This window comes from Mastigoproctus giganteus, chromosome 5 (assembly GCF_048544385.1).
Source record: "Mastigoproctus giganteus isolate SK-2022 chromosome 5, ASM4854438v1, whole genome shotgun sequence".
Taxonomy (NCBI): domain Eukaryota; kingdom Metazoa; phylum Arthropoda; class Arachnida; order Uropygi; family Thelyphonidae; genus Mastigoproctus; species Mastigoproctus giganteus.
The window spans coordinates 204,960,210-204,984,973 of record NC_143579.1 but is presented as its reverse complement, the minus strand read 5'-3'; the positions used below and the strand labels follow the sequence as shown (position 1 = coordinate 204,984,973).

The 24,764-nt window shown below is 36.5% G+C and overlaps 1 protein-coding gene across 1 annotated transcript in view; it reads left to right on the top strand.

Annotated features, from left to right (window-relative positions):
- The window catches only part of LOC150086026 (ankyrin repeat domain-containing protein 13D-like), a 204,548-nt gene that overhangs the window by 134,704 nt on the left and 45,080 nt on the right, over nt 1–24,764 (top strand). Inside the window, exons 10-11 of the mRNA XM_090373656.1 lie at nt 15,836–16,003; nt 23,832–23,934. Coding sequence (XP_090229782.1) covers nt 15,836–16,003; nt 23,832–23,934 — 271 coding nt within the window. The remainder of the gene's footprint in view (nt 1–15,835; nt 16,004–23,831; nt 23,935–24,764) is intronic.

Sequence of the window (24,764 nt, the reverse complement as noted above, 5' to 3'; positions counted from 1 at the left end):
AGAAGCTATATGCCTTTTTGTGGAAGTGGATGAATACTTGGTGGAAATTTACTACTATCTAGAAGTACTAAAAGGAATAATAGATTTAAATGATTTCAACTGGTGCATGCCACTGAAGTAAAAAAGATTTTCAAGCATGTGTCTACATATTGGTTGTCTTTGGTTAAATGTGTAACTGGACTGGGGGAAACAGTAGCAAGTTTGTTTAAAATCTGTTTAAAGAAGAGCTTAGAAGTGGTGAGAAAAGCAATATGAACATGTTTCAGAGTTACAAAACTAAAAAGCAACAAGCAATCTTTAGTGAGTGGCACCGACTTATGTTCAAATCCAATTCACGGGCCCCGGGTGCCAATCATTCCGTGGCCAAGCGATCTCAGTGCGTTTTCCAAAGCGAGCTATCTAAAGAGCTTTTGCCATTGTATATATTCTGTTTGTTTCTGAATACCGTTTTTTTCTCATTTTATATTTAAGTAGCTCTTTTGTTCTACAAGAAGTAGGCAAAGGCCCAGAAAGGAAAGAAACCTTTCTGTTTTGTTTTCTTTATTACTAACACAACTAATAGCCGCTTGGTCACCTCGTGGCACTGCTCCTGCCTCCCCGTGGCGGGGCCGGTAACCTGGGTGGTAAAGACAAACCCCCAGGGCCAAAAGGAGCCAACATGGATATAAGTAACTATCCACTGTTAGAGCCCTCGAGCTCAAGGTCAGAAATTCCTGACATTTGACCATGACTCCAATCGTCCAAAGCGACTAAGGACGGAAAATCAGAATAAAGACATGCCGGCATTTCTTATAATGCACTCGTTATCCACGCAACCTGTTGGCAAATTATCGCCTTTTCTTATACAGAAATGTTTGGAATCGGTTTGTGAATCTCCTAAAATGGTTAAGCATCTCCAATCTGGAGACCTTCTAATTGAAACTTCTAAGACAACTCACTCAGAGAAGCTGTTAAAGTTAACATCATTTAACAGTATTCCAGTGTCAGTTATGCCCCATAACACCCTTAACACCTCTAGAGGCGTTATCAGCCAATGGGACTTGCTATCTGTGTCAGAAGAAGAGATAATACAAGAACTCAGGGAACAAAAAGTGACTCATGCGCGGAGAGTAATGACCAAAAAAGATGGCAACCTACTACCAACCAGGTCCATCATTTTGACATTTAGCACTCCGACTCTTCCATCTTCTGTTAAAGCAGGTTATTTAAACTGCAAGATTCAGCCCTACATCCCAAATCCCATTCGCTGCTTTAAGTGCCAAAAGGTATGGCCATTCTCAGTCGGCATGCCGAAGCGATGCTGTGTGTCCTATTTGTGGCTCTAAGGAGCATTCCCAAGGTGACTGTACAGCTACCACTCCTACTTGCCCTAACTGTAAAGGAAGCCATCCTGCCTTTTCTAAAGCATGTGACCTTTGGAAAACAGGCAAACAAATCCAGAAATATAAGGTGGAGCATAAAGTCACATACCCAGAAGCAAATTCTGTTAACCATGCCTAGCCGGTCATACACATCGGTCACTAAAAATAGCCCGTCAATTTCAATTCAAACAGATGTCTCCATAGAACCAAACATTTCATTTGCCACCTGGGCCAAAACTTTGCTAACGTACAATAAAAAATCTACAGTTAATGAAACTAGCAACACACCAATCAGTATCCCAACTGATGCCATCTCAACCTTGCCCGAAAGAACAAAATCTGTTAGTGTTGAAAATAAAAAGACAACGAAACCACGCCATAGCAACATGGAAATGGAGGTTCAGTCAGAGGATGAAGACACAGTACTAGAACTACATGCCAATGATAACATGGACACAGGACGCCCAACCTTTCCCAGAAATGAAAAATCAAAACAAAATAGACAGAAACCTCAAAAAAAACAGTCAGATCAATCTTCCTCAAATAAACCCAATCAATGAACAAATTCCTTCAATGGAACTGCAGAGGACTACGCAGTAATATAGATGACCTGAATGATTTACTCATACGAACTAACCCATTAGGAGTATGCTTACAGGAAACATTTTTATCACCAAAAGTTTCACTCAAATTCAAAAACTATACTATGTTTAGGCAAGACAGGGATTCTGACTCTTCTCGTGGAGGGGTAGGTATTCTTGTGAAAACTACCATGCCATCAAGACATCTCCAACTAGTAACCTCCCTAGAAGTTGTAGCAGTTCGGATAGCAATGGGAATATCATTAACTCTTGCATCTGTTTATATACCACCTAATTATCCTTGTTCCCAGACTGAACTTGACAGCCTTTTAACACAACTACCACCCCCTGTCTGTTTACTCGGTGATTTCAACGGTCACCATCCATTGTGGGGATCCTCCACTATGGATAAGAGAGGCCAATTAATTAAAACATTCCTAGATAATCATAATCTGACTGTATTAAACACTGGCTCTCCAACTCATATTCAATTACCTACAGGTACAACATCTGCCATAGACTTATCTATCTGTTCAGCATCTCTTTTTCCAAGTATGGAATGGTTTGTGTTGAATGATCCATTCCACAGTGACCATTTTCTCATCATCAGCTCAATTCAAACACAGGTCGTATCATGCCCGAAAGCCCATTTATCTTGGAATTTCCACAAAGCAGACTGGAAAAACTACTCTACTTGTGTCCTACTAAACAAACAGTATGTACAGCAACAACATATTGATAACGTAACCGAACACATTACCAGCCATATATTATCAGCAGCCGAAATTTCTATTCCAAGATCCAAACAGAACAAGCAGGTACACCAAAACCATTGGTGGAATCAAGATTGTACCATAGCGAAAGTAGAAAAAAATCGTGCTTGGAACCAATTTCACAAATTCCCCACTACCGCCAACCTTATAGTTTTCAAAAAACTAAGAGCCAAAGCAAGACAAATTAGGAAAAAAGTAAAACGTGACTCCTGGATTAAATTCGCCTCAACTATTAACAAAAATACTGACACTCGGATTATCTGGAAAAAAAATACAAGCTCTGAATGGAAAATTTCTACCGTTACAGTCTCCAATAATACAGTGGAATGGGCAGGACCTATCCTCTCCTACTGACATCACAAATGCTTTTGCAGAATCCTTCTATAATACTTCCGCCTCTACCACTCATGTGACTACTTTTCAGAGAATTAAAACTAATGAAGAATGAAAAAAATTAAATTTTTCCACTAATCTCCCACTCCCATATAACCAGCCTTTTATTATAGCTGAACTCAAAGAATCCTTGAGTAAATCTCCAAATAGTGCAGCAGGATCAGACGGCATTCACTACAGAATGCTTAAACATCTGTATGAAGCTGATCTGTACACACTATTGCTATTTTATAACAGGATCTTCTCAGAAAACACATATCCTCTCTCATAGCGTCATTCATATATTTGTGCAATACCAAAACCAGGAAAAGATACTTCTCAAGTTCAAATTACAGACCAATATCATTGACAAGCTGTTTGGGCAAGATCTTCGAAAGGATGGTGCATAAGAGACTCACCTGGATTCTAGACTCCCAAAATCTGCTTTCTGACCACCAATATGGCTTCTGAAAAAACAGGTCCACCCTAGATTTACTTGTCAAAATTGAATCTAACATACGTAACGCCTTCATCAGGAGACAACATTTAGTTATGGTCAACCTGGATATTCAGAAAGCATTCGACCCCACATGGCGTCATGGTATTATCAAGGATATGCATCAATTAGGGTTGAGAGGCTATCTACCTCAATTTATTCAGAACTTTTTAAAGTTACGTACCTTTCAAGTCAGATATCAAAACTTCCTATCAATTTCTCATATACAAGAAGAGGGTGTCCCACAGGGTTCCATACTGAGTCCAACGCTATTTGCAATTAGGGTCAACAATATATTGGAAGATCTTCCAAAAACTATTGAAGTATATATGTATGCAGATGACCTCACCATATCGTGCCAATCACAAAATATGAATTCTATCGAAAGACAGTTACAAATTTCTCTAAACAGAATAGAATCGTGGACTTTACGCAATGGATACCATCTTGCTGAACAGAAATCCACTACCACTCATTTCTGCAAACTCCGGTCATTTCATCCTGATCCTGAGTTAAAGATAAAAAATATGTCAGTTCCTCTGGTAAACACTGTCCGCTTTCTTGGCCTGATACTAGATAGAAAACTGAACTTTCAAGCACATGTGGCCTATCTCCGAACCATCTGCTTGAAGAAATTGAATATCCTTTGGTGTGTGTCACCTATGTCATGGGGCGCTGATCGGCATACTCTTATCCATATTTATAGAGCTCTCATCAGCTCCCGCTTGGACTACGGTTCTCCAGTGTATGACTCTGCAAGGAAGAGTACCATAGAGCGATTAAATACCATCCAGCACAGTGCCCTTCGAGTTTCTCTAGGGGCTTTCAGAACCTCTCCAGTCCAGAGTCTTTACATTGAAGCCCATGAACCTCCCTTAAATCTTCGGAGGAAAACATTGCTTTTGATATATGCCGCAAAAATCCGCAGTCTTCCCTCTCACCCGAATTAGAGATGTCTTTACAATACCGAATGGGACTCATTTTACAACAGTAAACCAAATGAAAACAGACCTGCTGCACTTAGACTTAAAGAACTAACTCAAACGTGGAATATTGAGATCGGCAATATATATCAGGACATAACACCGCCTGATCCACTGTGGACAAATATCCCTGCAATTTACGATGACTATTTCCAACAGTGGGGAAAGAACACCTTGTGTCCCTTCAATATTGCACAATTACATGAAACTCACTCTGCTTCCAATTCACAGGCCTGTAAGATCTATACAGACGGATCAAAAACTGAGACCCAAGTAGGCGCTGCAGCTGTCTTTCCATCATTCACCGCTTCTGTCTCATTACCCATAGGATGCAGTATCTTCACTGCTGAGCTTTATGCTATTAACTTGGCTCTAGGTCACATTACTCAACTTCTAATTTCGTCTGCATTAATATACACTGACTCACTCAGTGCTGTCTCTGCCATAAATAGTAATACCAACTCCTCTCACCCTGCAATAAAACAAATCCATTCTAAATTACTTGTGTGTAATGAGTCAAACCAAACTGTCACTTTCTGCTGGATTCCAGGTCATTCTGGGATAGCAGGAAATGAAAGAGCAGATCTTGCAGCCAAACTCTTCTGCAAACTTTTCAAATTCCATATACTGATTATAAACATATTATCCGTAAAGCATGTTATAATAGCTGGTCATTAATCTGGAAAGGCCATCCAGGAAATAAATTGTACCAAATAAAACCAGAACCAAAGCTGTGGCAATCCAGCTTACAGAAAAGCAGACGAGAAGAAACAATTTTAGTAAGGCTCAGGATTGGGCATACTCATCTCACTCACCTCTATCTATTAACTAATGACAGCGCTCCACAATGTACATCATGTCAAGTACAACTGACCATTTGCCATTTGTTATTGGACTGTCCCCGATTTCAAAACATCCGCTTAGACACTTTTAAATCAATTACTAATATTCAGAGATCAATAAATTTAATGCAGATTCTGGGAGATGATCTTAATAAAAAAGAACTATTTACTTTCCTAAATCAGATAGGAATATATCATAAAATATAGTTATTATTGAATATTCACCATTAGAAAGGCACAATATGGCCCAAGTAACCTTTGTGTCGTTAAACACAACAACAACAACAACAATCCAATTCACGAACCAAAATTTTTGAAAGAAAACAAATTGATGAACTGAAGAAAACGAACTTATGAATTGCAAACTTCTAGTATAAGCAATCCTAAACAGGCAAGCTCATAATTCTAGGCATGGTATCCTCACTCGTGCAGCAAGTCTATGTTTATTCTGGCTTGAATAAAGCCATTAGCATTAGTAGAGGCATTTGATGCAAGAAAGCAAGCTTATGCAGAATCAGCCAAAAAAAAAAAAAAAAAAACCCACTTCCACTTCACCCCTCTGTTCGTTCAAAATACCTGTCCAGCTGAGCCTTAAACTTATTTAGGCTATCAACCTCCACCACAAGGGATGGAAGTCTGTTCCACCAACCAACCACCCACTGGCTAAAGGCAAATTTCCGCACGTCTATCCTACATCTGTCTTTCCTCAATTTGAATTTATACCCTCTCAGGTGATTTTTTTGAGCTAGAGGAAGAATCCCATCAGCATTGAGCATGCTTAAACCATTCAAGGCTTTATACACCTCTATCAGATCACCTCGCTGGTGCCTAGTCTCCAGACACTGTAATTTGCAAAACTTAAGCCTTTCTTCATAAGAGCACCCCTTTGTTCCATTCACTAATCTTGTTGCCCTTCTCTGTACTCGTTCCAGCAGCTCTACATCCTTCTTGAAATGAGGCCTCCAGACCTGTATACAGTACTCTAGGTGTGGCCTGACCATTGCCTTATACAATGGAATAATCACCTCCTTATCCCTGCTGGAAAAATTCCTGTATATCATTGACAATACTCCATGAGCTACTCTTGCAGCCCGCTGCACTGCTCAGAGAACTTCATATCTGCCTGCACAACCACCCCCAAGTCCCTTTCATTCTCTACCACTGTCAGTGTAGTACCACAGAGTTGATACGTTGCTCTGGGGTTGCTGTTTCCCATATGTAGTACTTTACATTTGTCAATGTTAAACTTCATTTGCCACCTCTCAGCCCATCTGCTCAACCTTTCCAGATCCTGTTGCAGCAGCATAGTGTCAGTAGTGTCCTTGACAACCCTGCCAACCTTTGTATCGTCTGCAAACTTAGACATTAAGCTTGATATACCATCATCAATATCATTTATAAATACAGAAAACAATAATGGACCCAACACTGAGCCCTGAGGGACTCCACTAATAACATTAGTCCACGATGAGCAGTGTCCATTGATTACCACTCTCTGTCTTCTCCCCCTCAACCACCCCTTTATCCATAGCAGCAATTTGCCTCCAATGTCACACTGCTCCAATTTGTGTAGCAGTCTTCCATGTGCAACAGTATCAAAAGCCTTTCTAAGATCCAAGTATATAATATCAAAGTTATTCCCTGCATCCAGTTCTTTTGTGACTGCATCATAGTATCCAATCAAGTTGGTCAGGCAAGACTTCCCCTTAACAAAACCATGCTGTGTCTGAGCTATAACTGAAGTCTTGTCTAAATGATCCTGCAGTGCTTCTTTAACCAGTGCCTCCATTAATTTTCCTGGAACAGAAGTTAAGCTCACAGGTCTATAATTACTTGTGTCAGCCTTTGATCCTCCTTTGTGAATTGATGTCACATTTGCACATTTCCAGTCTATGGGTACCTCCCCTGAGTCCAAGGAAGCTCTCATAATTATGGCTAAGGGTTTGCTTACTTCCTTTGCTGCCTCCTTTAATATAACTGGATAGATCCCATCCACCCCTGGTGCCTTTCTTATCTTCAATAGTTTCTCCTCCACTTTACTCCCAGTTATTTCAAGATTCTGTAGCTTACTGCTAGAGTTGAATACACCTCTGGCATTCCCCTTGCTGAATAACTCCTCATGTGTGAATGTCGATGCAAAATATTCATTTAGTTTGTTAGCTACCTGAGCAGGATCATCAACAGTTGACCCATCAATATCAAGTGGACCAATCTGATTCATCCCCTTCCTTCTAGAGTTTACATAAGTAAAGAACTCTTTGCTGTTTTTCTTTGCATCCCTTGCCGAGGATTTCTCGTAATCTGCCTTCGCCTGCCTAACCTCCTTTGTAACTTGGTTGCATATCAACTTGTATCTATCATAGGCTTCTGTGTCATGTGTTAATTTGTAAGTATCCCATGCATTTTTCTTCTCTGCCATATGCCTCATTAGTTCATCTGACATCCATTTTGGCCTAAACCTTGAACAATATTTCTTAGTTGGTATGTAAAGCCTAGTAGCTTCCAAGATAAGTTCTTTGAATGCTTCCCATTTTGAATTTGCTGTTGGTAACATCATCAGTTGGTCCCACTGTATAGAATTTAAATACTGTCTCAGTCCATCGTAGTCGCCTTTACGGAAGCAATAACCCTTCCCTTTACCCCTAATGGTAGTTACCTCTTTGAGTAAATCCCATTTCAGCACACTGTGATCACTGCCACCTAGTGGTTCATTTATCTGCAGATTCTTAATGCATGAAGAATCACTGCTGATAATCAAATCAAGAGTATTACTCCCTCTAGTTGCCTCCCGAACATGCTGATGTAGAAAACAATCATCCAATAAATCCACAAAAGCCCTGCTAGTGTGTGAGTAACCAGCCCCCAAATTCCAGTCAATATCTGGGAAATTAAAATCTCCCATTATAAGACTCTCTGATTTACTGGCCCACTCTATTTCCCTGTACAGTTCCTTATTATACTCATCAGAGTCATTAGGCCTATAGCACACTCCAACTCTCAATTTTGATCTCCCAATGCTTATGTCACACCAAACTGACTCAACACTGCACTCTCCAGCGATGCCGACTGGCTTCACTTCCTTGGTTTTTATGTGTTTCTTAACTAATAGCATAACCCCTCCCCCCTTCCTATCCTGTCTATCCTTTCTGTAGACGTTGTACTCCCCAAATTGCAGTTCTGCATCCCTTATATCTGTGTGACACCACGTCTCTGATATCCCAACAATATCTGCCTTTGATGTTTTGAGCAATACCTCAAATTCATCAAATTTATTTACTAAACTCCTAGCATTGGTGTACATTTGCTTGTTCCTTTTGCATGTTATGCTAACATTTGATAATCCAAAAATAGCTCTTCAATTCAGTATACTTCACATTCATGTACTGAAGTCATTACTCCTAAATATGTTGAAGTCTGTTATGTGTAAATTTATTTTGCTACATTTTAAAATCTTCCACTTCCATTATGGAAATTGATTACCATAGCAGACTAAACCAGATGGATGATTCTGATTAGTCATAAGCATTTCTACAGCCAAGGTTGTGAGTTGTGTTTAAAACGAGAGGAGATTTTATAATTTTTCTCAGTGTGGAAGTACTTTGTGGCTGCATGTGACTATATGCCATATACGTTCCTATTGAAAAATGATGTTCTTATAATTGCTAAAATAGAACAAATTCATCAGTTGGCAATGCATCATTTTGAAATTTGTTACGGAAAAGTTTCCAGTATTTCTTAATGTTGCTAAAGATAAAGAACCGATGATGTGTGAGACCCTACAAGATTCTATTATGAAAAACAGAAGAATTGATTTACAGTGCTCCTTGGTTGGGGAACTGACAAGTGCACAAGGAAGCTTGAAATGTAACAAATTATTCCAAGTCATGCTTGGCATTTTAACAGTTCCTCATAACAATGCTAAGTGAGAGAATATTCAGCAAGGTTAGAAAAAGAAAAACTGAGTTCAGATCTCTTTTTTTGTGAAACTTTTTAGAAATGCTCCTTGCAGTTAAGTCTAGACAGCATTGCATTATTATGATCAAAACTTTGACTCAGTGTTTTTGAAGAGAGCAGAGTCTGCAACAGTTTCTTTCTTAAACAAGTAAAATCATTTGATGTCTAATAGAATATCCAAACAGAAATCTACAGATTGAAAAATGTTAGATAAGCTGTACTGATAAATAATCCTATAGCTGTATTTTATTATAAAATGTGCATGTAGTACATTCAAAAAGCTCCCAGAAATGCATGCTGATATTTAAATGGTTTTCACCATAAGGTATCATAATTGTTGAGGCGTTGACCTTGACACTCATGCGTGCCAAGTGGGAACTGGCTTGACCACTTCACACGTGTGTCACAGCTGATTGATTGGGGAATGTCACTTGATTGATTGTGCGGTTTGAACAGCATGCTAACATCGAGTTCTTTTTAAACTTTGGAAAAGTGATAGTTAGTTAGTTATTTGGTTTTTAGGAGCATTAGCAACTAAGGCCATATTGCTCCAGGATATGCGGTGGTCATTCCCTGACCTTTCCGCATCCTCTGTATTTGGTGGTGACGGGCTTGAACCCCGGTCTAATCAAGAAGCGTGTGCTACGCACTGCTGCTCCTTCCCACCTGGCTACGGAGGCGCCTGGAAAAGTGATATAGAGACACTTCAAGCATTACAGAAAGTTTATGGAGATGACGTTTTGAAGAAAACAGCAGTTTACAAGTGGCTTAATTGATTAAAAAAATGGGGACGAAACACTGTGAGATGAACCTTGCAGTGGATACCCTTTGACATAAGACACAGATATCATTTTTGCATGAGTTCCTTTACTTTTGTGAAGGAACTCATGCAAAATAATAGGCAAATGACTTGAGATTGTTCATGAAATTGACTGGACCATCTTTAGGCTCAGTACACAAAATCCGGAAGCAAGATTTTGGGATATGTCATGGATTTGTTGTACACTTGCTATCGGACAATTAAATGGACTGCAGGAAAGCCATCATAGGTGATTTATTCAAAAAATCTATGCAGGATCCATGCTTCCTAAGAAAAGTGGTCACTGGGAATGAAAGTTTTTGGTTTTTTCTTATGACTCTGAGATCAAGGTGGAATTATCTGAATGGCACACTAAAATGCCCCCACAACCAAGAAGTCTTGTGCAACAAAATCCAACATCAAAGTCGTGCCGATTGCTTTTTTTGATAATGAGAGCATAGTACACCAAGAATTTGTGCTTAGAGGAGAAGCATCGATGCTGCTTACTATGTTGAGGTTTAGACATGCTTTTTGTGAGAATGTGTTACGACCTCAAAAATCGAAGGATGGCTGGATCCTGCATCCTAACAATGGGCCCAGTCGCATGGCGATTGCAATTCAGCAGTTGGTTAATGTTTAAAGCAGGTACCCCTGCCGTCAATTTTTCCACAGGTGTGACATGATGTTGTGTGACAAGCATCACCTGTCCTAACTGGACACGTGATGTCACATGACAGAGAACTGACTGAAGTGTGCCTTGCCTTCACAAGCTGGTCACGTGACATATGTACCGAGAGAACTGCCTAGACCAGTGGTTTGCGTTATAGTGAATGCTGTCCTTCCACCAACTAAAGCTAGCAAGTTTGCATTAGTGTATGGAAACACAAGGTACCCTTTTCTGAAGATGCGAACGAATGCAAAGAGAGTGAATGCCATCTTGCACTGGTTTAAAATCGGGAAATGAGTTAACTATTTTCCTGATTTTAAACCAGCACCAGGCAGGGGGGGGGACTCGCTTGCCGATTTAAAAACAGTGCCAAGACGGCATTGACTCTCTCTACATTCGCTCATATCTTCAAAATGTTCAGAAAAGGGTACCCCATGTTTCCCTATAGTCTAATGCATTGATCTCACATGACTAGCTTGTGAAGGAGGCAAGGTGCAGTCTAGGCAATTCTCTTGGCATAAGTATCATGTGACCAGCTTTTGAAACTTTAATCAGTTCTCTTGACATACATCTTGTACACAGTCGGTGGAAAGATGACATTCATTGTAATGCCACTTCCCTATCATTCTTCACATGTGTAGAAGTAGAAGAGGGTACCCCTATTCTCTTGGACAGCTAGTTGTCATGATCCGAGAAAAGCACTGGCATGGCACCATTGATGTCGTGTGACCAGCTTACGAAGGCAAGGTAAGTTCTCTTGGCACATATGCCATGGCATCACACCACACCTTCAGAAAAATCCATGGTAGGGATACCCGCTTATAAACATTAACCAGTAGTTCTTGGCTGTGAAAAAAATCACAGTCATGCAGCAGCCAAATGCCAAAGCAGCCCTATGTGCACTAAAAAACACAAAAAAAAATACAGTGTATATATATATATATATTTATTATTTATTTTTATTTTATTTATTTATTTTTTTTTTTTTTGCCTGTTTTGGCCTAAAAACCTGTTTCCCCTCCTGACCAGCAAGTCTCAAGTTCAGCTGTGCATTTGGGAAATTGTAAATTATAAATAACATTCTTCCCCCTCCTGTTATTTCAGCTCCCCCCTTTAACAGGACATGATCAGATGGCACCTTTGTTCATGCTTTTTATTAAAATTACCAATCCTTTTCTTTTAAAAGCATTAAACATATATACAGTATCCATCAAAAAAAATGGAGCACATTTATAAACAGCCGTGTACCAAAAATTATTAGTTGAAAGGAGATTTAGACTAAAAATTTCACTAAATTTTTAGTGCTCCACACTAAAAATTTAGTGAAAGTTCTGTTCAAGTATTTAATGTATCTGCTCTTGCTGGATGATACTAGTAAATAATCTGCTCAAAATTAAACAGATTATTTGGAAATTATCTTGAATTGAAACAGATTATTTTGAAATTATCTTGAAATTAAACATATTATTTTGAAATTAGCTTGAAATTAAGCTGATTATTTGAAATTTTTTATGGATAAGTTTCCAGTATTTCTTAATGTTGCTAAAGATAAAAAAATAAATGTAGTAGATGCCTTGCAGCATCAGTTCTGTCAGTTTCGGTGTGAGACCCTACCAGATTCTATTATGAAAAACAGGAAGAATTGATGTACTCGGTTGAGGGGCTGACATGTGTACAAGGAAGCTTGAAATGTAACAAACAAGTCATGCTTGGCATTTTAACAATTCCTCATAGCAATGCTGAATGTGAGAGAATATTCAGCCAGATTAGAAAAAGAAAAACTGAGGTCAGATCTCTTTTTAATATAATATAGTTTATAATATTATAAATTATAATAATATAGTTTATAAATTTATAAATTCAAGCTTATGTAGACATAATATGCAGTAGTGCAGTATTGCCTGAGTGCTTATGCATTCTAAAGTCACCAACAGCAACAAAAAATCAAAAGAAAATATAGTTCATCCAGACAGGACTAAAGCAAGTGATATAATTAATATAAATGTACTTGTGCAGCTGCTTAAAACATACTCTATTAATAAAGTAATTAGACTGGGCACTTCCCCTTCTGATTTCAGTGTGCCTGTTCCATGTGGTGTTTGCTAGTCTGAAACAGGTTTAGGTGCATAGTGAAGTGGCTGTGATCAATAGATGCATTAACAATCAGTATAAATTATCATTGTAGATATATGGAGTTTGAAATAGGTATGATAACTGGATGCTATATCAGTAGTTTTATTGTGCAGTCCACACCTGTTTGTTTAAATATCCCAAAGTGAGTGATGTAGTGAATTGCCAGAAGATTGTTGTTGATCCAGGTGTACTTAAACATTTCAGTAGGTGAAATTTGTGTAACGGGCCCATCCTTGAGAAGGGCAGTTTAGCTTGTTGAAGTGCTGCTGATGCACCAATGAAACTGAACTTTCAATCAGTTTGTTGAGGTCATCTGTGCAAAAAGTGCAATTTCATGTGCAGTTTTTTTTTTTTTATGAAAATCCCAAACACGAGAGGTATTAGAACCTATAGTACTTAGTACCGTGCTTGGGTTGGAGGTTGAGAAGACGAGAGAAGATATTTGTTGATATTTGACTTGAACTTCTGTAGACTGTAATTTTCAGGAAAGACATATGAAGGAAGGGTGTTCCAGAAAACGGCAGTTGAATGAATAAACGAGGAAGATGAAAAGCTGGTTCTGTGAGTTTGAAGTTGGACAGTAAATGGATGTTGGCTGGTGGCGGCATGTATTCAGACTGTTTTGAAAGAGAAAGCAGGAATTATAGAAGCCAATTCAGAAGAACAGTGCCCATGGAAGTATCTGTAGAAAAGGCATGCAGCAGAAATAGTACGTCTATGAGACAACAAGTGCAGAGACTCTGTTAGAGATGAGTCATTAATTAACCTAACTGCTCTTTTCTGAATGGAATCTAGAAGCCTGAGAGAGGTTTTGGGGGCACCGCCCCAGATGTGGGAACAATATTCCATGGTAGGGCGGATTTGCGATTTGTACAGAGTGAACAGCTGGAAGAAAAGTAACGTTGAGAGCAAAAGTGAAAACCAAGTTTTTCAGATGCAAAGGAAGCAATATTTGTAATGTGCTTGTGCAAAGAGAGATTAGAAGTCAGGGTAATCCCCAACAGAGATATATCAACTTGCCTAGAAATCGGAGTGTCACCAAAGATAAGCATAGGAGCAGAATAACCCTTTTTGCGAGATATAAGACAAGACTGAGTTTTAGAAAGATTGAAATCAGTTATTCACATGTGTGATGGTATGTCCACTATTTGTCTCCTAACTGCATGGCCATGGTTTCTTTGGTTTGGTTAAAGACATTAACCTTACACATAAGTAACACACGAACCCACCACAATATGGTAGTTCAATGCAATGCAGAAATGTCATCAGAATGCTGTCTACTACCTTGTGTTCCAACTGTGAAGCAAGGCCTTGGTTTTCATCACTGAACTTCTAGAGTCACACCATGGAAAGCCAGTCATTGCTTAGCCTGATGCAGAACTCATTATTCCTAGGCTTTGGAAGAATGGAAATAGGTTGTACAGAGTGACAAATCATGTTACACAATGGCCTGATTTACCAGTTGTGTGTGGAAAATGTCAGGAGAATGCTATCCACCATCTTGCATTGTTCCAGCAGTGGAGTTTGGAGAAGGGAATGTTATGTTATGGTATTGGAGTTGCTTTTTGTGGTTTGGATTTGGTCCTTATTTGATGTGCCTGGAACTGCCAATGCTATGACAGCATTATGGATATGGCTTGTGCAGCTTCCATTGTGATAAAGCAGAATCCAAAAAAAACAGTTTGTATCCTCATGGTTTGCAGAGGACAAAGTGGTTGAAAAGGACTGGCCAATACACAGCATCCCAACCTTAACCCTATTGAATATCTTTGGGACAAACTGGAATATCTAATTAGTGCACAATCAAAATGCTTCTTTTCCACCATGTAACTGATATTGACCCTCCAAGAGGAGGAGCATTGCAATATTAATACTACAAAATCTTGAAAGTGTGCCTGAAGGATTGATACTTTCATTAAGGGAAAAGGTAAGCATACACGTTACTAGGATTGTAAATAAATGAACATTGTATAAAAATTTAAGATGCTTGGTGACTTCTGATAATATAATATATTAAGATATTATTATAAAATTCCTAATAAAAAACACTGATATTCTATCAGTCAATACAAATAAAACAAATCAAAGCATATAACAAACATAGGGGGGGTGGGTTTCATAATATCAGTTCTTTTTATTGCCAGCTTTAAACCACTTTTTATAGATTTATTTGAACAGAATCAGTGACTTGCCAGTTGGGTGCAGATAATGCTTTCCCATTATACATTGTTCTAACTTTCATTCTTTCTTGATAGGTGTGATGACAGGATTCACCCTGGAATCTAGAAACATTTACCAAATTGTTAAGTAGCTGTACGCTGTGGGAGTTTCAGTGCTTACTTATAATAAAGTAGAAACTGTTGTATAAAATAAAATTTGCCTTTATAACTATAACATTTTGTATGATTTAGTGTTATTCATACTTCATATCAAGTCTTAAAATTAATTAAAAAATTAATGCCTAGAATCTTTTAATAGTTTTAAAGTAACTTTTTCCTTGCAGAACAGTGCTTGTTTCATTTAAGATTCTCATTCAATCCATGAAAATATCATGTGAGCTGCAAATGAGCTCCAATCTGCCCTCCCCAACACACCCACCCACCCACAATTAGGCACAATTACTATATACAGGCATTTCTCTTTAAAGGTTAATACTCCACTTTTTTAATATAAACTAAATTTTTTTAATATAAACTTTTTTTTTTTTTTGCTGATGCTGTATTAGCTTGCTTTCTTGCATCATATGCCTCAACTAATGCCAATGCTATTTTCTACATTTAAAGAGTATTTTACCATTTTTCTCATTTACACATAGTTATATATAAGTTTTTGTTATACATAAATTTGTTTTGAAGAAAAAAAATTGCATTAAAGGAAAACCGTGGAAATCCTTGCCATATTACTCCAGAGGAATACTTTGATTCCAGTATTGATCTGAAAGGACGAGATATAGGACGCCCAAGGGAAGTTACTACAAAAATTCAAAAATTTAAGGGTACATTATGGCTATCTGAGAATTATCCCATATCATTACAAGAACAGGTTAGTTTTTGCAAATGGTTTTATTACAAATTGTTTTCAACATCTTTTATTTTTTATGATTCATGTAGTTTTACTATTAAAAAAACAATCCATTATTATAATGCCTATTTACTGAAAAAACGGAATTGGTGATTTCATTAATTTGGTTTTAATAGATATTATTCTGAAGTATTTTAATTTTATTGCTATTAAAATAAAATAAAATACTTAAAAATAGCCAATTTTTAAGTATTTTTAATTTTTAATTAAAATACTTCAAGTATTTTAATATTGCTATTAGGTGAGACTTTGTATTATAAATTCAGCTGCCAATTATGAAATTGCCAAATGACTTGTTATTTAAAAGCCGCAAAGTAATATTAAAAATGGCTCTTTTGTAGGAACTGAATGGTGATATTATTGCTGCATGGGGCTACAAGCCTGAAGCATTTAAACATTTATTGATGGCCATTATTAAATATTTCTCCCCTTTTTTAAATTAGTGATGCTATGTGGACACAATGTAAATATGAAGATATAATATTTTTAGTGGTTATTTAAAAAATATATGTGTGTGAACCTTAAATGGCTGATTTGTAGTACTTTTTGAAACGTTCTTCTTATTTCTTTTCTTTTCTTTTTTTAAAATTTAATTGAGTGATTTACATTTACATTTTATTAAGTGATTTACAATACCATTATTCCCCGCTATAGGGGAGTTCATTCATCATTGGTTCTATATACAGTAAACCCCCGCTATTCGCGGGGGGTTACGTTCCTGAGAAATATCGCGAATACTGAGTTATGGCTCCCATAGTAATAAAGGGATTCCGTTCCAAAGTATGAAATATATAAGAAAAACTAGTCTAAAATTTTGTCTATGTATGTATTATATGTACTTTCATAATATGACTATGTACATAGACAGTACATAGTGAAATGCAAGCATATGGCATCGAAATGAAAATAAGAAACAATTTAATATTAAATGTAATATTTATTAGAAATTTGAAACAAATCTTTCAAACCAGCGCCTTTGCTAGCAAAAAAACCTATCCTGCCAGTGCTATCACCAGTTTCGCTAAAATAAAGGAGTTTTGCCTTTTCACGAATGATGAGTGAACTTAAGGGAATTTTATTTTGAGTTCAGTCTTCTATCCACAGATTTAAAGCCTTTTCCATTTTTTCTAATTTAACATCACGAGTTACAGAGCAAATTTTTGAAGCAATTAGCGCGTTTTCACGGACACTGTGGTGGATTTTTTCTTCCGATTTTTTGATTGATCATACCATTGACTAATTGATTTTATAATGTTTTGCCACTGAGGAGACACTTTCACCATTAGAAATTTTATCTAATAACTCAATTTTATTCGCTAATGTCATCACCTTCTTTGATATTTTCACATTTCTCTTGTTATTCGTAGCCATATTTTTGTAGAGGTTAGAAAGAACTTATCCACAATAAAGTCACTTTCTTCCGTTAACATACTCGAAAAAGTCTGTTTTACACTGCAAAACAGTAGATTTATCATTTTTGTAAGCATATCAATTTATAAATTGATAAATTTATTCAATTTATAAGCATATAAATTAAAAGCAAACAACGAAACCTTCCATGACAAGCGCATAACACATACTGAACAAGGATTAGCGAGAAACATTCACGATCGCGATTTTGTCACCCCTCTTCCCCCACCCACTGAGTGCTGTTTTGACCGGGAAAGATAATTTTAGCCACACCCATGTTTTTTTATGGCGGAAAATATTCACGGCACTTTAAAATTCACATTTTTTAGGCTTCATTTTATATTAAATCGGCGATCGCGAATACAGATACCGCAAATAGCTGGGGTTTACTGTAGTTCATGAGTACTTAGCAACATTCACACCCAACTTTATACATTTTTGGACCCTTAATTATTCCAGAGTTTGGATTGTATAATTCCAAAGTTTGAAACTACCCTTTCCAGTGAAACAGAGTTAGCATGACATGACATGAGCTGACTCTGATCACAAGTTCAATAAGTTTAGAAGGGAACATTCTTTAAATCCTTCACATTTAGAAATTCCTTTCCTCATGTCACAGATTTATAGATTTTGCACCAGCATTGAAATAGGAAATAATGCTTCATATTCAGAAGAGGAAACAGTCATAATGCTTCATAGTCAGAAGAGGAAACAGTCCCTGACCTCTTCTTGAGTGCTTGTAGAAATTCCTTTTGCCTGTTTGTTAATTCTTTGCCCATATGTTTGGGATGCAACATGTGTAAGCTAAATGTTGGAGTGGACTTGGGATTTGCTTCATTCTTCTTTGCAAATCTTCAGTATGTGGTTGAAGTGAGCTTTCTTGCAAGAGACAAAGCCACATAAAACATGCATCACCAAGTGTAGCTGCATCTTATTGAAGAACATCCAATTTTAAGAGAAATTTGATTAAGATGTAATGGCAGAACTTTACACTTGTATAATTTGTAATCATTAATAAGACAAGCAATTTCAGCGTCATCTTCGTGGTTTCCCACAACCCTTTGAAACAAGGTTCTATTATGTGTTAAGTATCAGTGCAAGTGAGCTGACTCTGATCACAGAACTATGTTCCATGTTATATAGTTCCACTAAAAGTTTGTAACCTATTGATTCCAAATTTTGTTTTTAATATTAACAAGTTTAATCAATAATTAATTGTGTGCTATAATTATTGGGGCATGAATGAAGTTGTAAACACCTTATCCATATTTATAGCTTTCCCACATAGTTATAATTATTACCCAATCAGCTATTGTCTTCCTTGCTAGTTATAGCAATATGGTATGTTCTGGTCATTTGACTGGTTTTCAAAGCAGGTGGCTGGCCAGCCTTTAAGAAGTTCTGCTAAGTTTATCGTGTGGAATGTATTGTGCAAGTTAAAAAAAAACATCTGAATAAATCACATAAATGAATATTTGCTTTGAGTGCAGAGTTAACTGGTGTGTCAGATTTTACTATTAAAAAATATGAAGACTAACCATCAGAAGTACAGGTCATTCTCAGTACCCAGAAAGAAGCAACCAGAAAGAAAGAAGCAACCAGAAAGAAAGAACCATCAAAGGCTGGAACCCAGACAAGAAAGCAAAGGTACAATGATTTTACACTGACAACTATTATTAATAACAGTATCTTTCTTAAAACAGTCATAATTAGTTGACCTACAACAGGCAATCCATACAAGAAAAATCTTAAGTAAGCTAATGTTTGAAAGCATACTGTACTGGCCAACTATCTTATGGCTGTGTTTTAATATAAAATGCATATGTTGTTAAGAGCAATTTAATTTCGAATCCAGTGTTTAAACTATAATTTAAAAAAAAAAAAAAAATCTCCTTTTCAAAAAAGTTCTGTTTTCCCACTGTTTTGACCTAAAAATTTCTTGCTTTCATCCTTCTTACATTCTCCCTACCTTTTCTAAAGTCAAAAGTTGGCAGTTACGAGTTCATTTATCTACTTCTCAATAGTTTACTTTCAGTCCACCTATGGCTCATAGAACACACATTTTAAAAAATTACAAAGCGACTAACTTTTAAATGTGGTTCATTGCATTTCTGATCACATATGTAATTTTCCTGTTAAGCTATATAAAAATAATTAACTAATTTTTATTATTAATTTAGAAGAAACATTCTAGAACACTATTTCAGGTGAAAGATGGTTCTGTAGTAAAAGTTTTCTGGATTCTTATTTTTATAGGTTAGTAGGTTATAATTCTTTAAAAAGAAGTTACAAAAATTTAACCAATGGTGTGTGTATATATATATATATATATAGTGCCCTAGCATTGATATTCAGCCTCCATATCTACAAATAACCTTTATTTACAGGAAAACTAATAATATGTACTGAAATCTTTAGCCTCTATGATGGCCTCTAGTTTCCATGGAACACCCCCCCCTCCACCAGTTTTTTGTAAATGTCCTCTAATATTTTCCGCCATTTGGCCTTCAAAGCGGTGACAGTTCAGCTGCTTTTTGGATATTCTTTCCTTATGTGCACCCAATTTGAGGATACAAGCAACTTTTCAATGCTTGTATCCTTAAACTAGTGTGTCACAGTGAAAGTAGTATGACATGAAGCATTGTCCTGCACCTACAGGTCGGGGACTTCTTCAGTATGCTGCCACAACATAGGATGTCTAGATAGACCTCAGCATTCATGGTTTTGTCATAAACAACCAATGGTCCCAGGCCAAACCATGAAAAACAGCCCCAAAACAATCATGCTGCCTCCGCCAAGCTTCATTGTCAGGATTATATGGTCCAGCAGGTAACTTTCTCTGTGCATCTGTCATACCTAGGCACAACTGGCAGACTATGTACCCGACTCATTCACTCTAAAGTACAGCTTTCCGTAAGTCTACAGTCCAAGAATGGTGGGCATAACATCAAGCTAGACAGATCTGACATTAATTGGGATGATTAGTGGCTTGTGAATGGCTCAAGACCATGGTAGTCCATAACATGCAGCTTCCTGCTCACTGCACATTGTGCTGACATATCTCCTAGTCATCTCACTGAGGACATGTGTGTGTGTGCATGCGTGCTCTGACAATGTCGATCTGCATTCCAAGTTAACAATTCTTTGCAGAGCTCTCCTGTCACATTCTGTCAGCTTCAGAGGTTTTCCGGGTTGTTTCGTAATAGTTTCAGCACCAGTCCACTTTCATTTGCAGATCACATCACCAATTACTGATCTAGGGATCTTCAGTGGTGTTGAAATCCACACACAGACCAATTTCTTATTTGGTACCCTATTATTTTTCTGCACTGGAAGTCTGTTAACTTCCAGCATGGAAAACTTTATCAATCACAGCATCTGGCACTCACAATCTCTGTTGTATCTTTGAAGGCTTACGAGTGGATTTATAGTTGTATCTGACACATAGTGCTTGTGTGGAACCTGACCAACTATTAACAGAAAGGTGTCTGGATATTAAGGGTGTATATAGGGGATGGACAAAATAATGGAAACACCTGATATGAAAGTAATAGTCTTTGTAATAGCTATATCACGTATTTATGAACATGAACATGCAGATGATTTTTTTTTCTTGCAGGTAGTTTTGTGAAGGAAAGATGGTAAAGGATGATGTTTATTTAGAAGTGAAGTAAAAAGGTATGTGAAGAAAATGACCTGCCTGTCCAAATTCCAGAGGTCAAATTGTTGGTGCACATTTAGCAGGGGCATCAGTGACTAAAACTGCTCATGTTTTTTAATGTATCCAGAACAACTGTATTGAAAGTGATGTCTCTATTCTCCAGGTATGGAAAAACAAAATATTATAGGACGAATTGTGGCAGAAAATTGAAGATGATTGTAAAAGACCGTCTGACACTGAAAAGGATTGTAGCCCAAAAACATAAAACTACTGTCTCAAAAATAATTGCAGAACTTAATGCAAATCTCAGAAATCTTTCTAGCAAACAGTTCAGTAAGAACTTCATAAAGCTGGAATTTATGGCAGAGCTGTTATTGCAATCCACTCATTAGTGATTGCAATGCTAGAAAGAGGATGCAATGGTGTAAGAAACACAAAAACTTGACACTTGATGATTGGAAATGTGTTATTTTTAGATGAATTATCATTTACACTTTTTTCTGATAGGGAGAGTTTACGTTTGGCAAATGCCAAAGGAAGCACATCATCCTGACTGTCTTGTGCCAACTGTAAAAATGGAGGCGGATCAGCAATGGCTTGGGCAGCAGAACCTTGGTATTCTTTAGGTCCTGTGGTGCAAGCATTGTTTACCATAAACAATGCTAGGTTTCAGGATGATAATGCTCCAGTGCACAGCCAGATATGTGCGTGTGTGCTTTCTTGGTTTGAGAAGCATGAAACTGAGGCTAAGAAGCCCCTTCCATGGCCTCCACAATCACCAGCCTTAAATGTTATTGAGCCACTGTGGGCATATTTGGAGAAGTGAGTGAGAAGCAGATTTCCTCCACCTTTATCACCCAAGGAGCTTGAAACATTCCTCCATGAAGAATGGTCTAGTATTCTTCTTAAGACAGTTCAAAATTTATTTGAATTTATTCCATATAGAATACAAGCTGTTTTAAAAGCAAAGAGTGGGATAACACCGTATTAGTGTATACCTGTATTTCTTATCACAGATGTTTCCATTATTTTGTCTACCCTTGTATATATGTATATATATATATATATATATATATATATAATTATGAATAAAAATTAAAATTAAGTAAAGAAAGAAAATGGATTTGAATTTGAATAGAGATAAAATGGAATATCAATAATATGAATTATGGATCAGGGACACTGCAAGAGCAAAGGTACCCTACAACCATAATGTATATATAGAAAATTATTTTAATGTTATGTGCAAATCTTTAATTTAACTTATGCTAATAATGAAAATACCGTGTACCCTGGGAGCGATGTATGTTGAATAAAGGGGGGAAGAACGGAAAAGAGTAACGTTATAAACAAAGTGCGAATTTTGAAAAATGCAAAATTTGAAAAGAACGAAAATAGAAATAGCAGATTATTGAAAAGAACGACCAAAGTAGAAATAGCATTGCAGTATCTTTCATAATTTCTGTGTCTTCTTCAGAGGTCATCCACCTAAATTATGAAAAAGAACAGCAATACTCTTACTTCTGTTTCTGACATGTTCTGTATGTCAAAAAACACGTGTACGCGGACACGTTGTAAAAAATAATTTAGAATATAAATTTTGAAAAAATAAAATGCAAGTTAAGCAAAAATATTATGCCGAAGTATAACATGCAGAACATGGATGACCTTACAGAAGCAAGTAACCCGCCAAAAAGAGAAGACAAAGGAAGCGAGTGTCCGAATGACAAGAATGACAAGAATGTCAATAACTTACCGCTACGTGACCGGTCGACAAAAAAGAAAGAGCCGGAGGCTAAATAGTGTATATATGTGAAGAAACGCTAGCGGCACCTAGCGTTAGACGAATTTTGGTGTATGTATATTTTGTAATTTACGTAAGTGGTGGAGCTACGCTAGGTTCAAGTTAAGTACATGATACTCAAACTTTCGGGATAGCAAAGAAATATATATCCATGTTCTGCATGTTATACTTCGGCATAATATTTTTGCTTAACTTGCATTTTATTTTTTCAAAATTTATATTCTAAATTATTTTTTACAACGTGTCCGCGTACACGTGTTTTTTGACATAGAGAACATGTCAGAAACAGAAGTAAGAGTATTGCTGTTCTTTTTCATAATTTAGGTGGATGACCTCTGAAGAAGACACAGAAATTATGAAAGATACTGCAATGCTATTTCTACTTTGGTCGTTCTTTTCAATAATCTGCTATTTCTATTTTCGTTCTTTTCAAATTTTGCATTTTTCAAAATTCGCACTTTGTTTATAACGTTACTCTTTTCCGTTCTTCCCCCCTTTATTCAACATACATCGCTCCCAGGGTACACGGTATTTTCATTATTAGCATAAGTTAAATTAAAGATTTGCACATAACATTAAAATAATTTTCTATATATATATATATATATATATATATACACACACACACGTGTGCATGCACATGCATGCACACACATGCACACACAAAATAAATAAAAAATATGTCATATAGCTATTAAATTGAAAACAAACATAATTGCAGATGAGTAACAAGTATACTGTAGAGTTTAACAACAATAAAAGAAATTATGGATAATTTTATCAAGTAACTTCTCATTTTTATAGCTGTTGGAAAAGAATGGCCCTGAACTCAACATCAGTTGAGTTATTAATTTTAAAAAAAGTCTCATTTATATGTTTGCATTGGCTGTAATTATTCTTGTTTTCTTTTTTAGCTGCTGCCAATCATTGATTTAATGGCAATGAGCAATAGACATTTTGCTAAACTAAGAGACTTCATCAGTAAGCAGTTGCCTTCAGGATTTCCTGTAAAAATTGGTATTTATTTTTTAGATGGAAAAATTTTGCTTAATTAAATTGTTGTGATAAAATCATGGACAAATTCAGAATTGAATCTTTTTTAAACATTAAATAAATGCACTAATTGCTACTATTCTTTTATTTCTAAAATCATAAACATTATTGTGAATTTTCATTATATGGCTGTAAATATTTTATAATCTTACTGTAGCTAATCCAGATCTAGAGTTAGATTGGAAAAAATGTTTTATATACACTGAATATCCATCATAATGCAAATTATAAAAATATAATTTACGTCCAAATTAATCATTAGAGACATTCCTTGGATCTTTTACCATCATTTGTCACTCGTGGGATATCAAAATAATGTAATACTTTTGTCTTTCTTGTATATTGTAAAAAAAGATATAATGTAGGTAAAATAAATCTGCAGATGTCAAAGAAATACATTGATAAAAATTTTTGCAGCTCCAGCAAATGCTAAGTTTTCATTTATATTTAGTCGTTTTATTGACTTAATTGTTATACTAAATTATTTTCTATAAGTAGCTTTATAGTTATAGCCAAGCTCCATGGTTTATTTTTGAATTTAGAAAGCGGTTTTGAAAGTTAATGCTTAGTGTCCGTAGATTTCGCATTCGTAACTTGCTGCCATTGTTATACTGTACAGAATAGCGTAAGGTTTAACGTAAAACTAGATAGTGAAAAATATAGCACTGTATTAGAAATCTGTTAGATTAGTACAATATTATCAATTGATCAGTAAAATTTATTAATCTTATTAAAGTTCATTATTAATTAAATTATACTTAACGAAATCATGACCCAGACTATAGCAGCAAAGC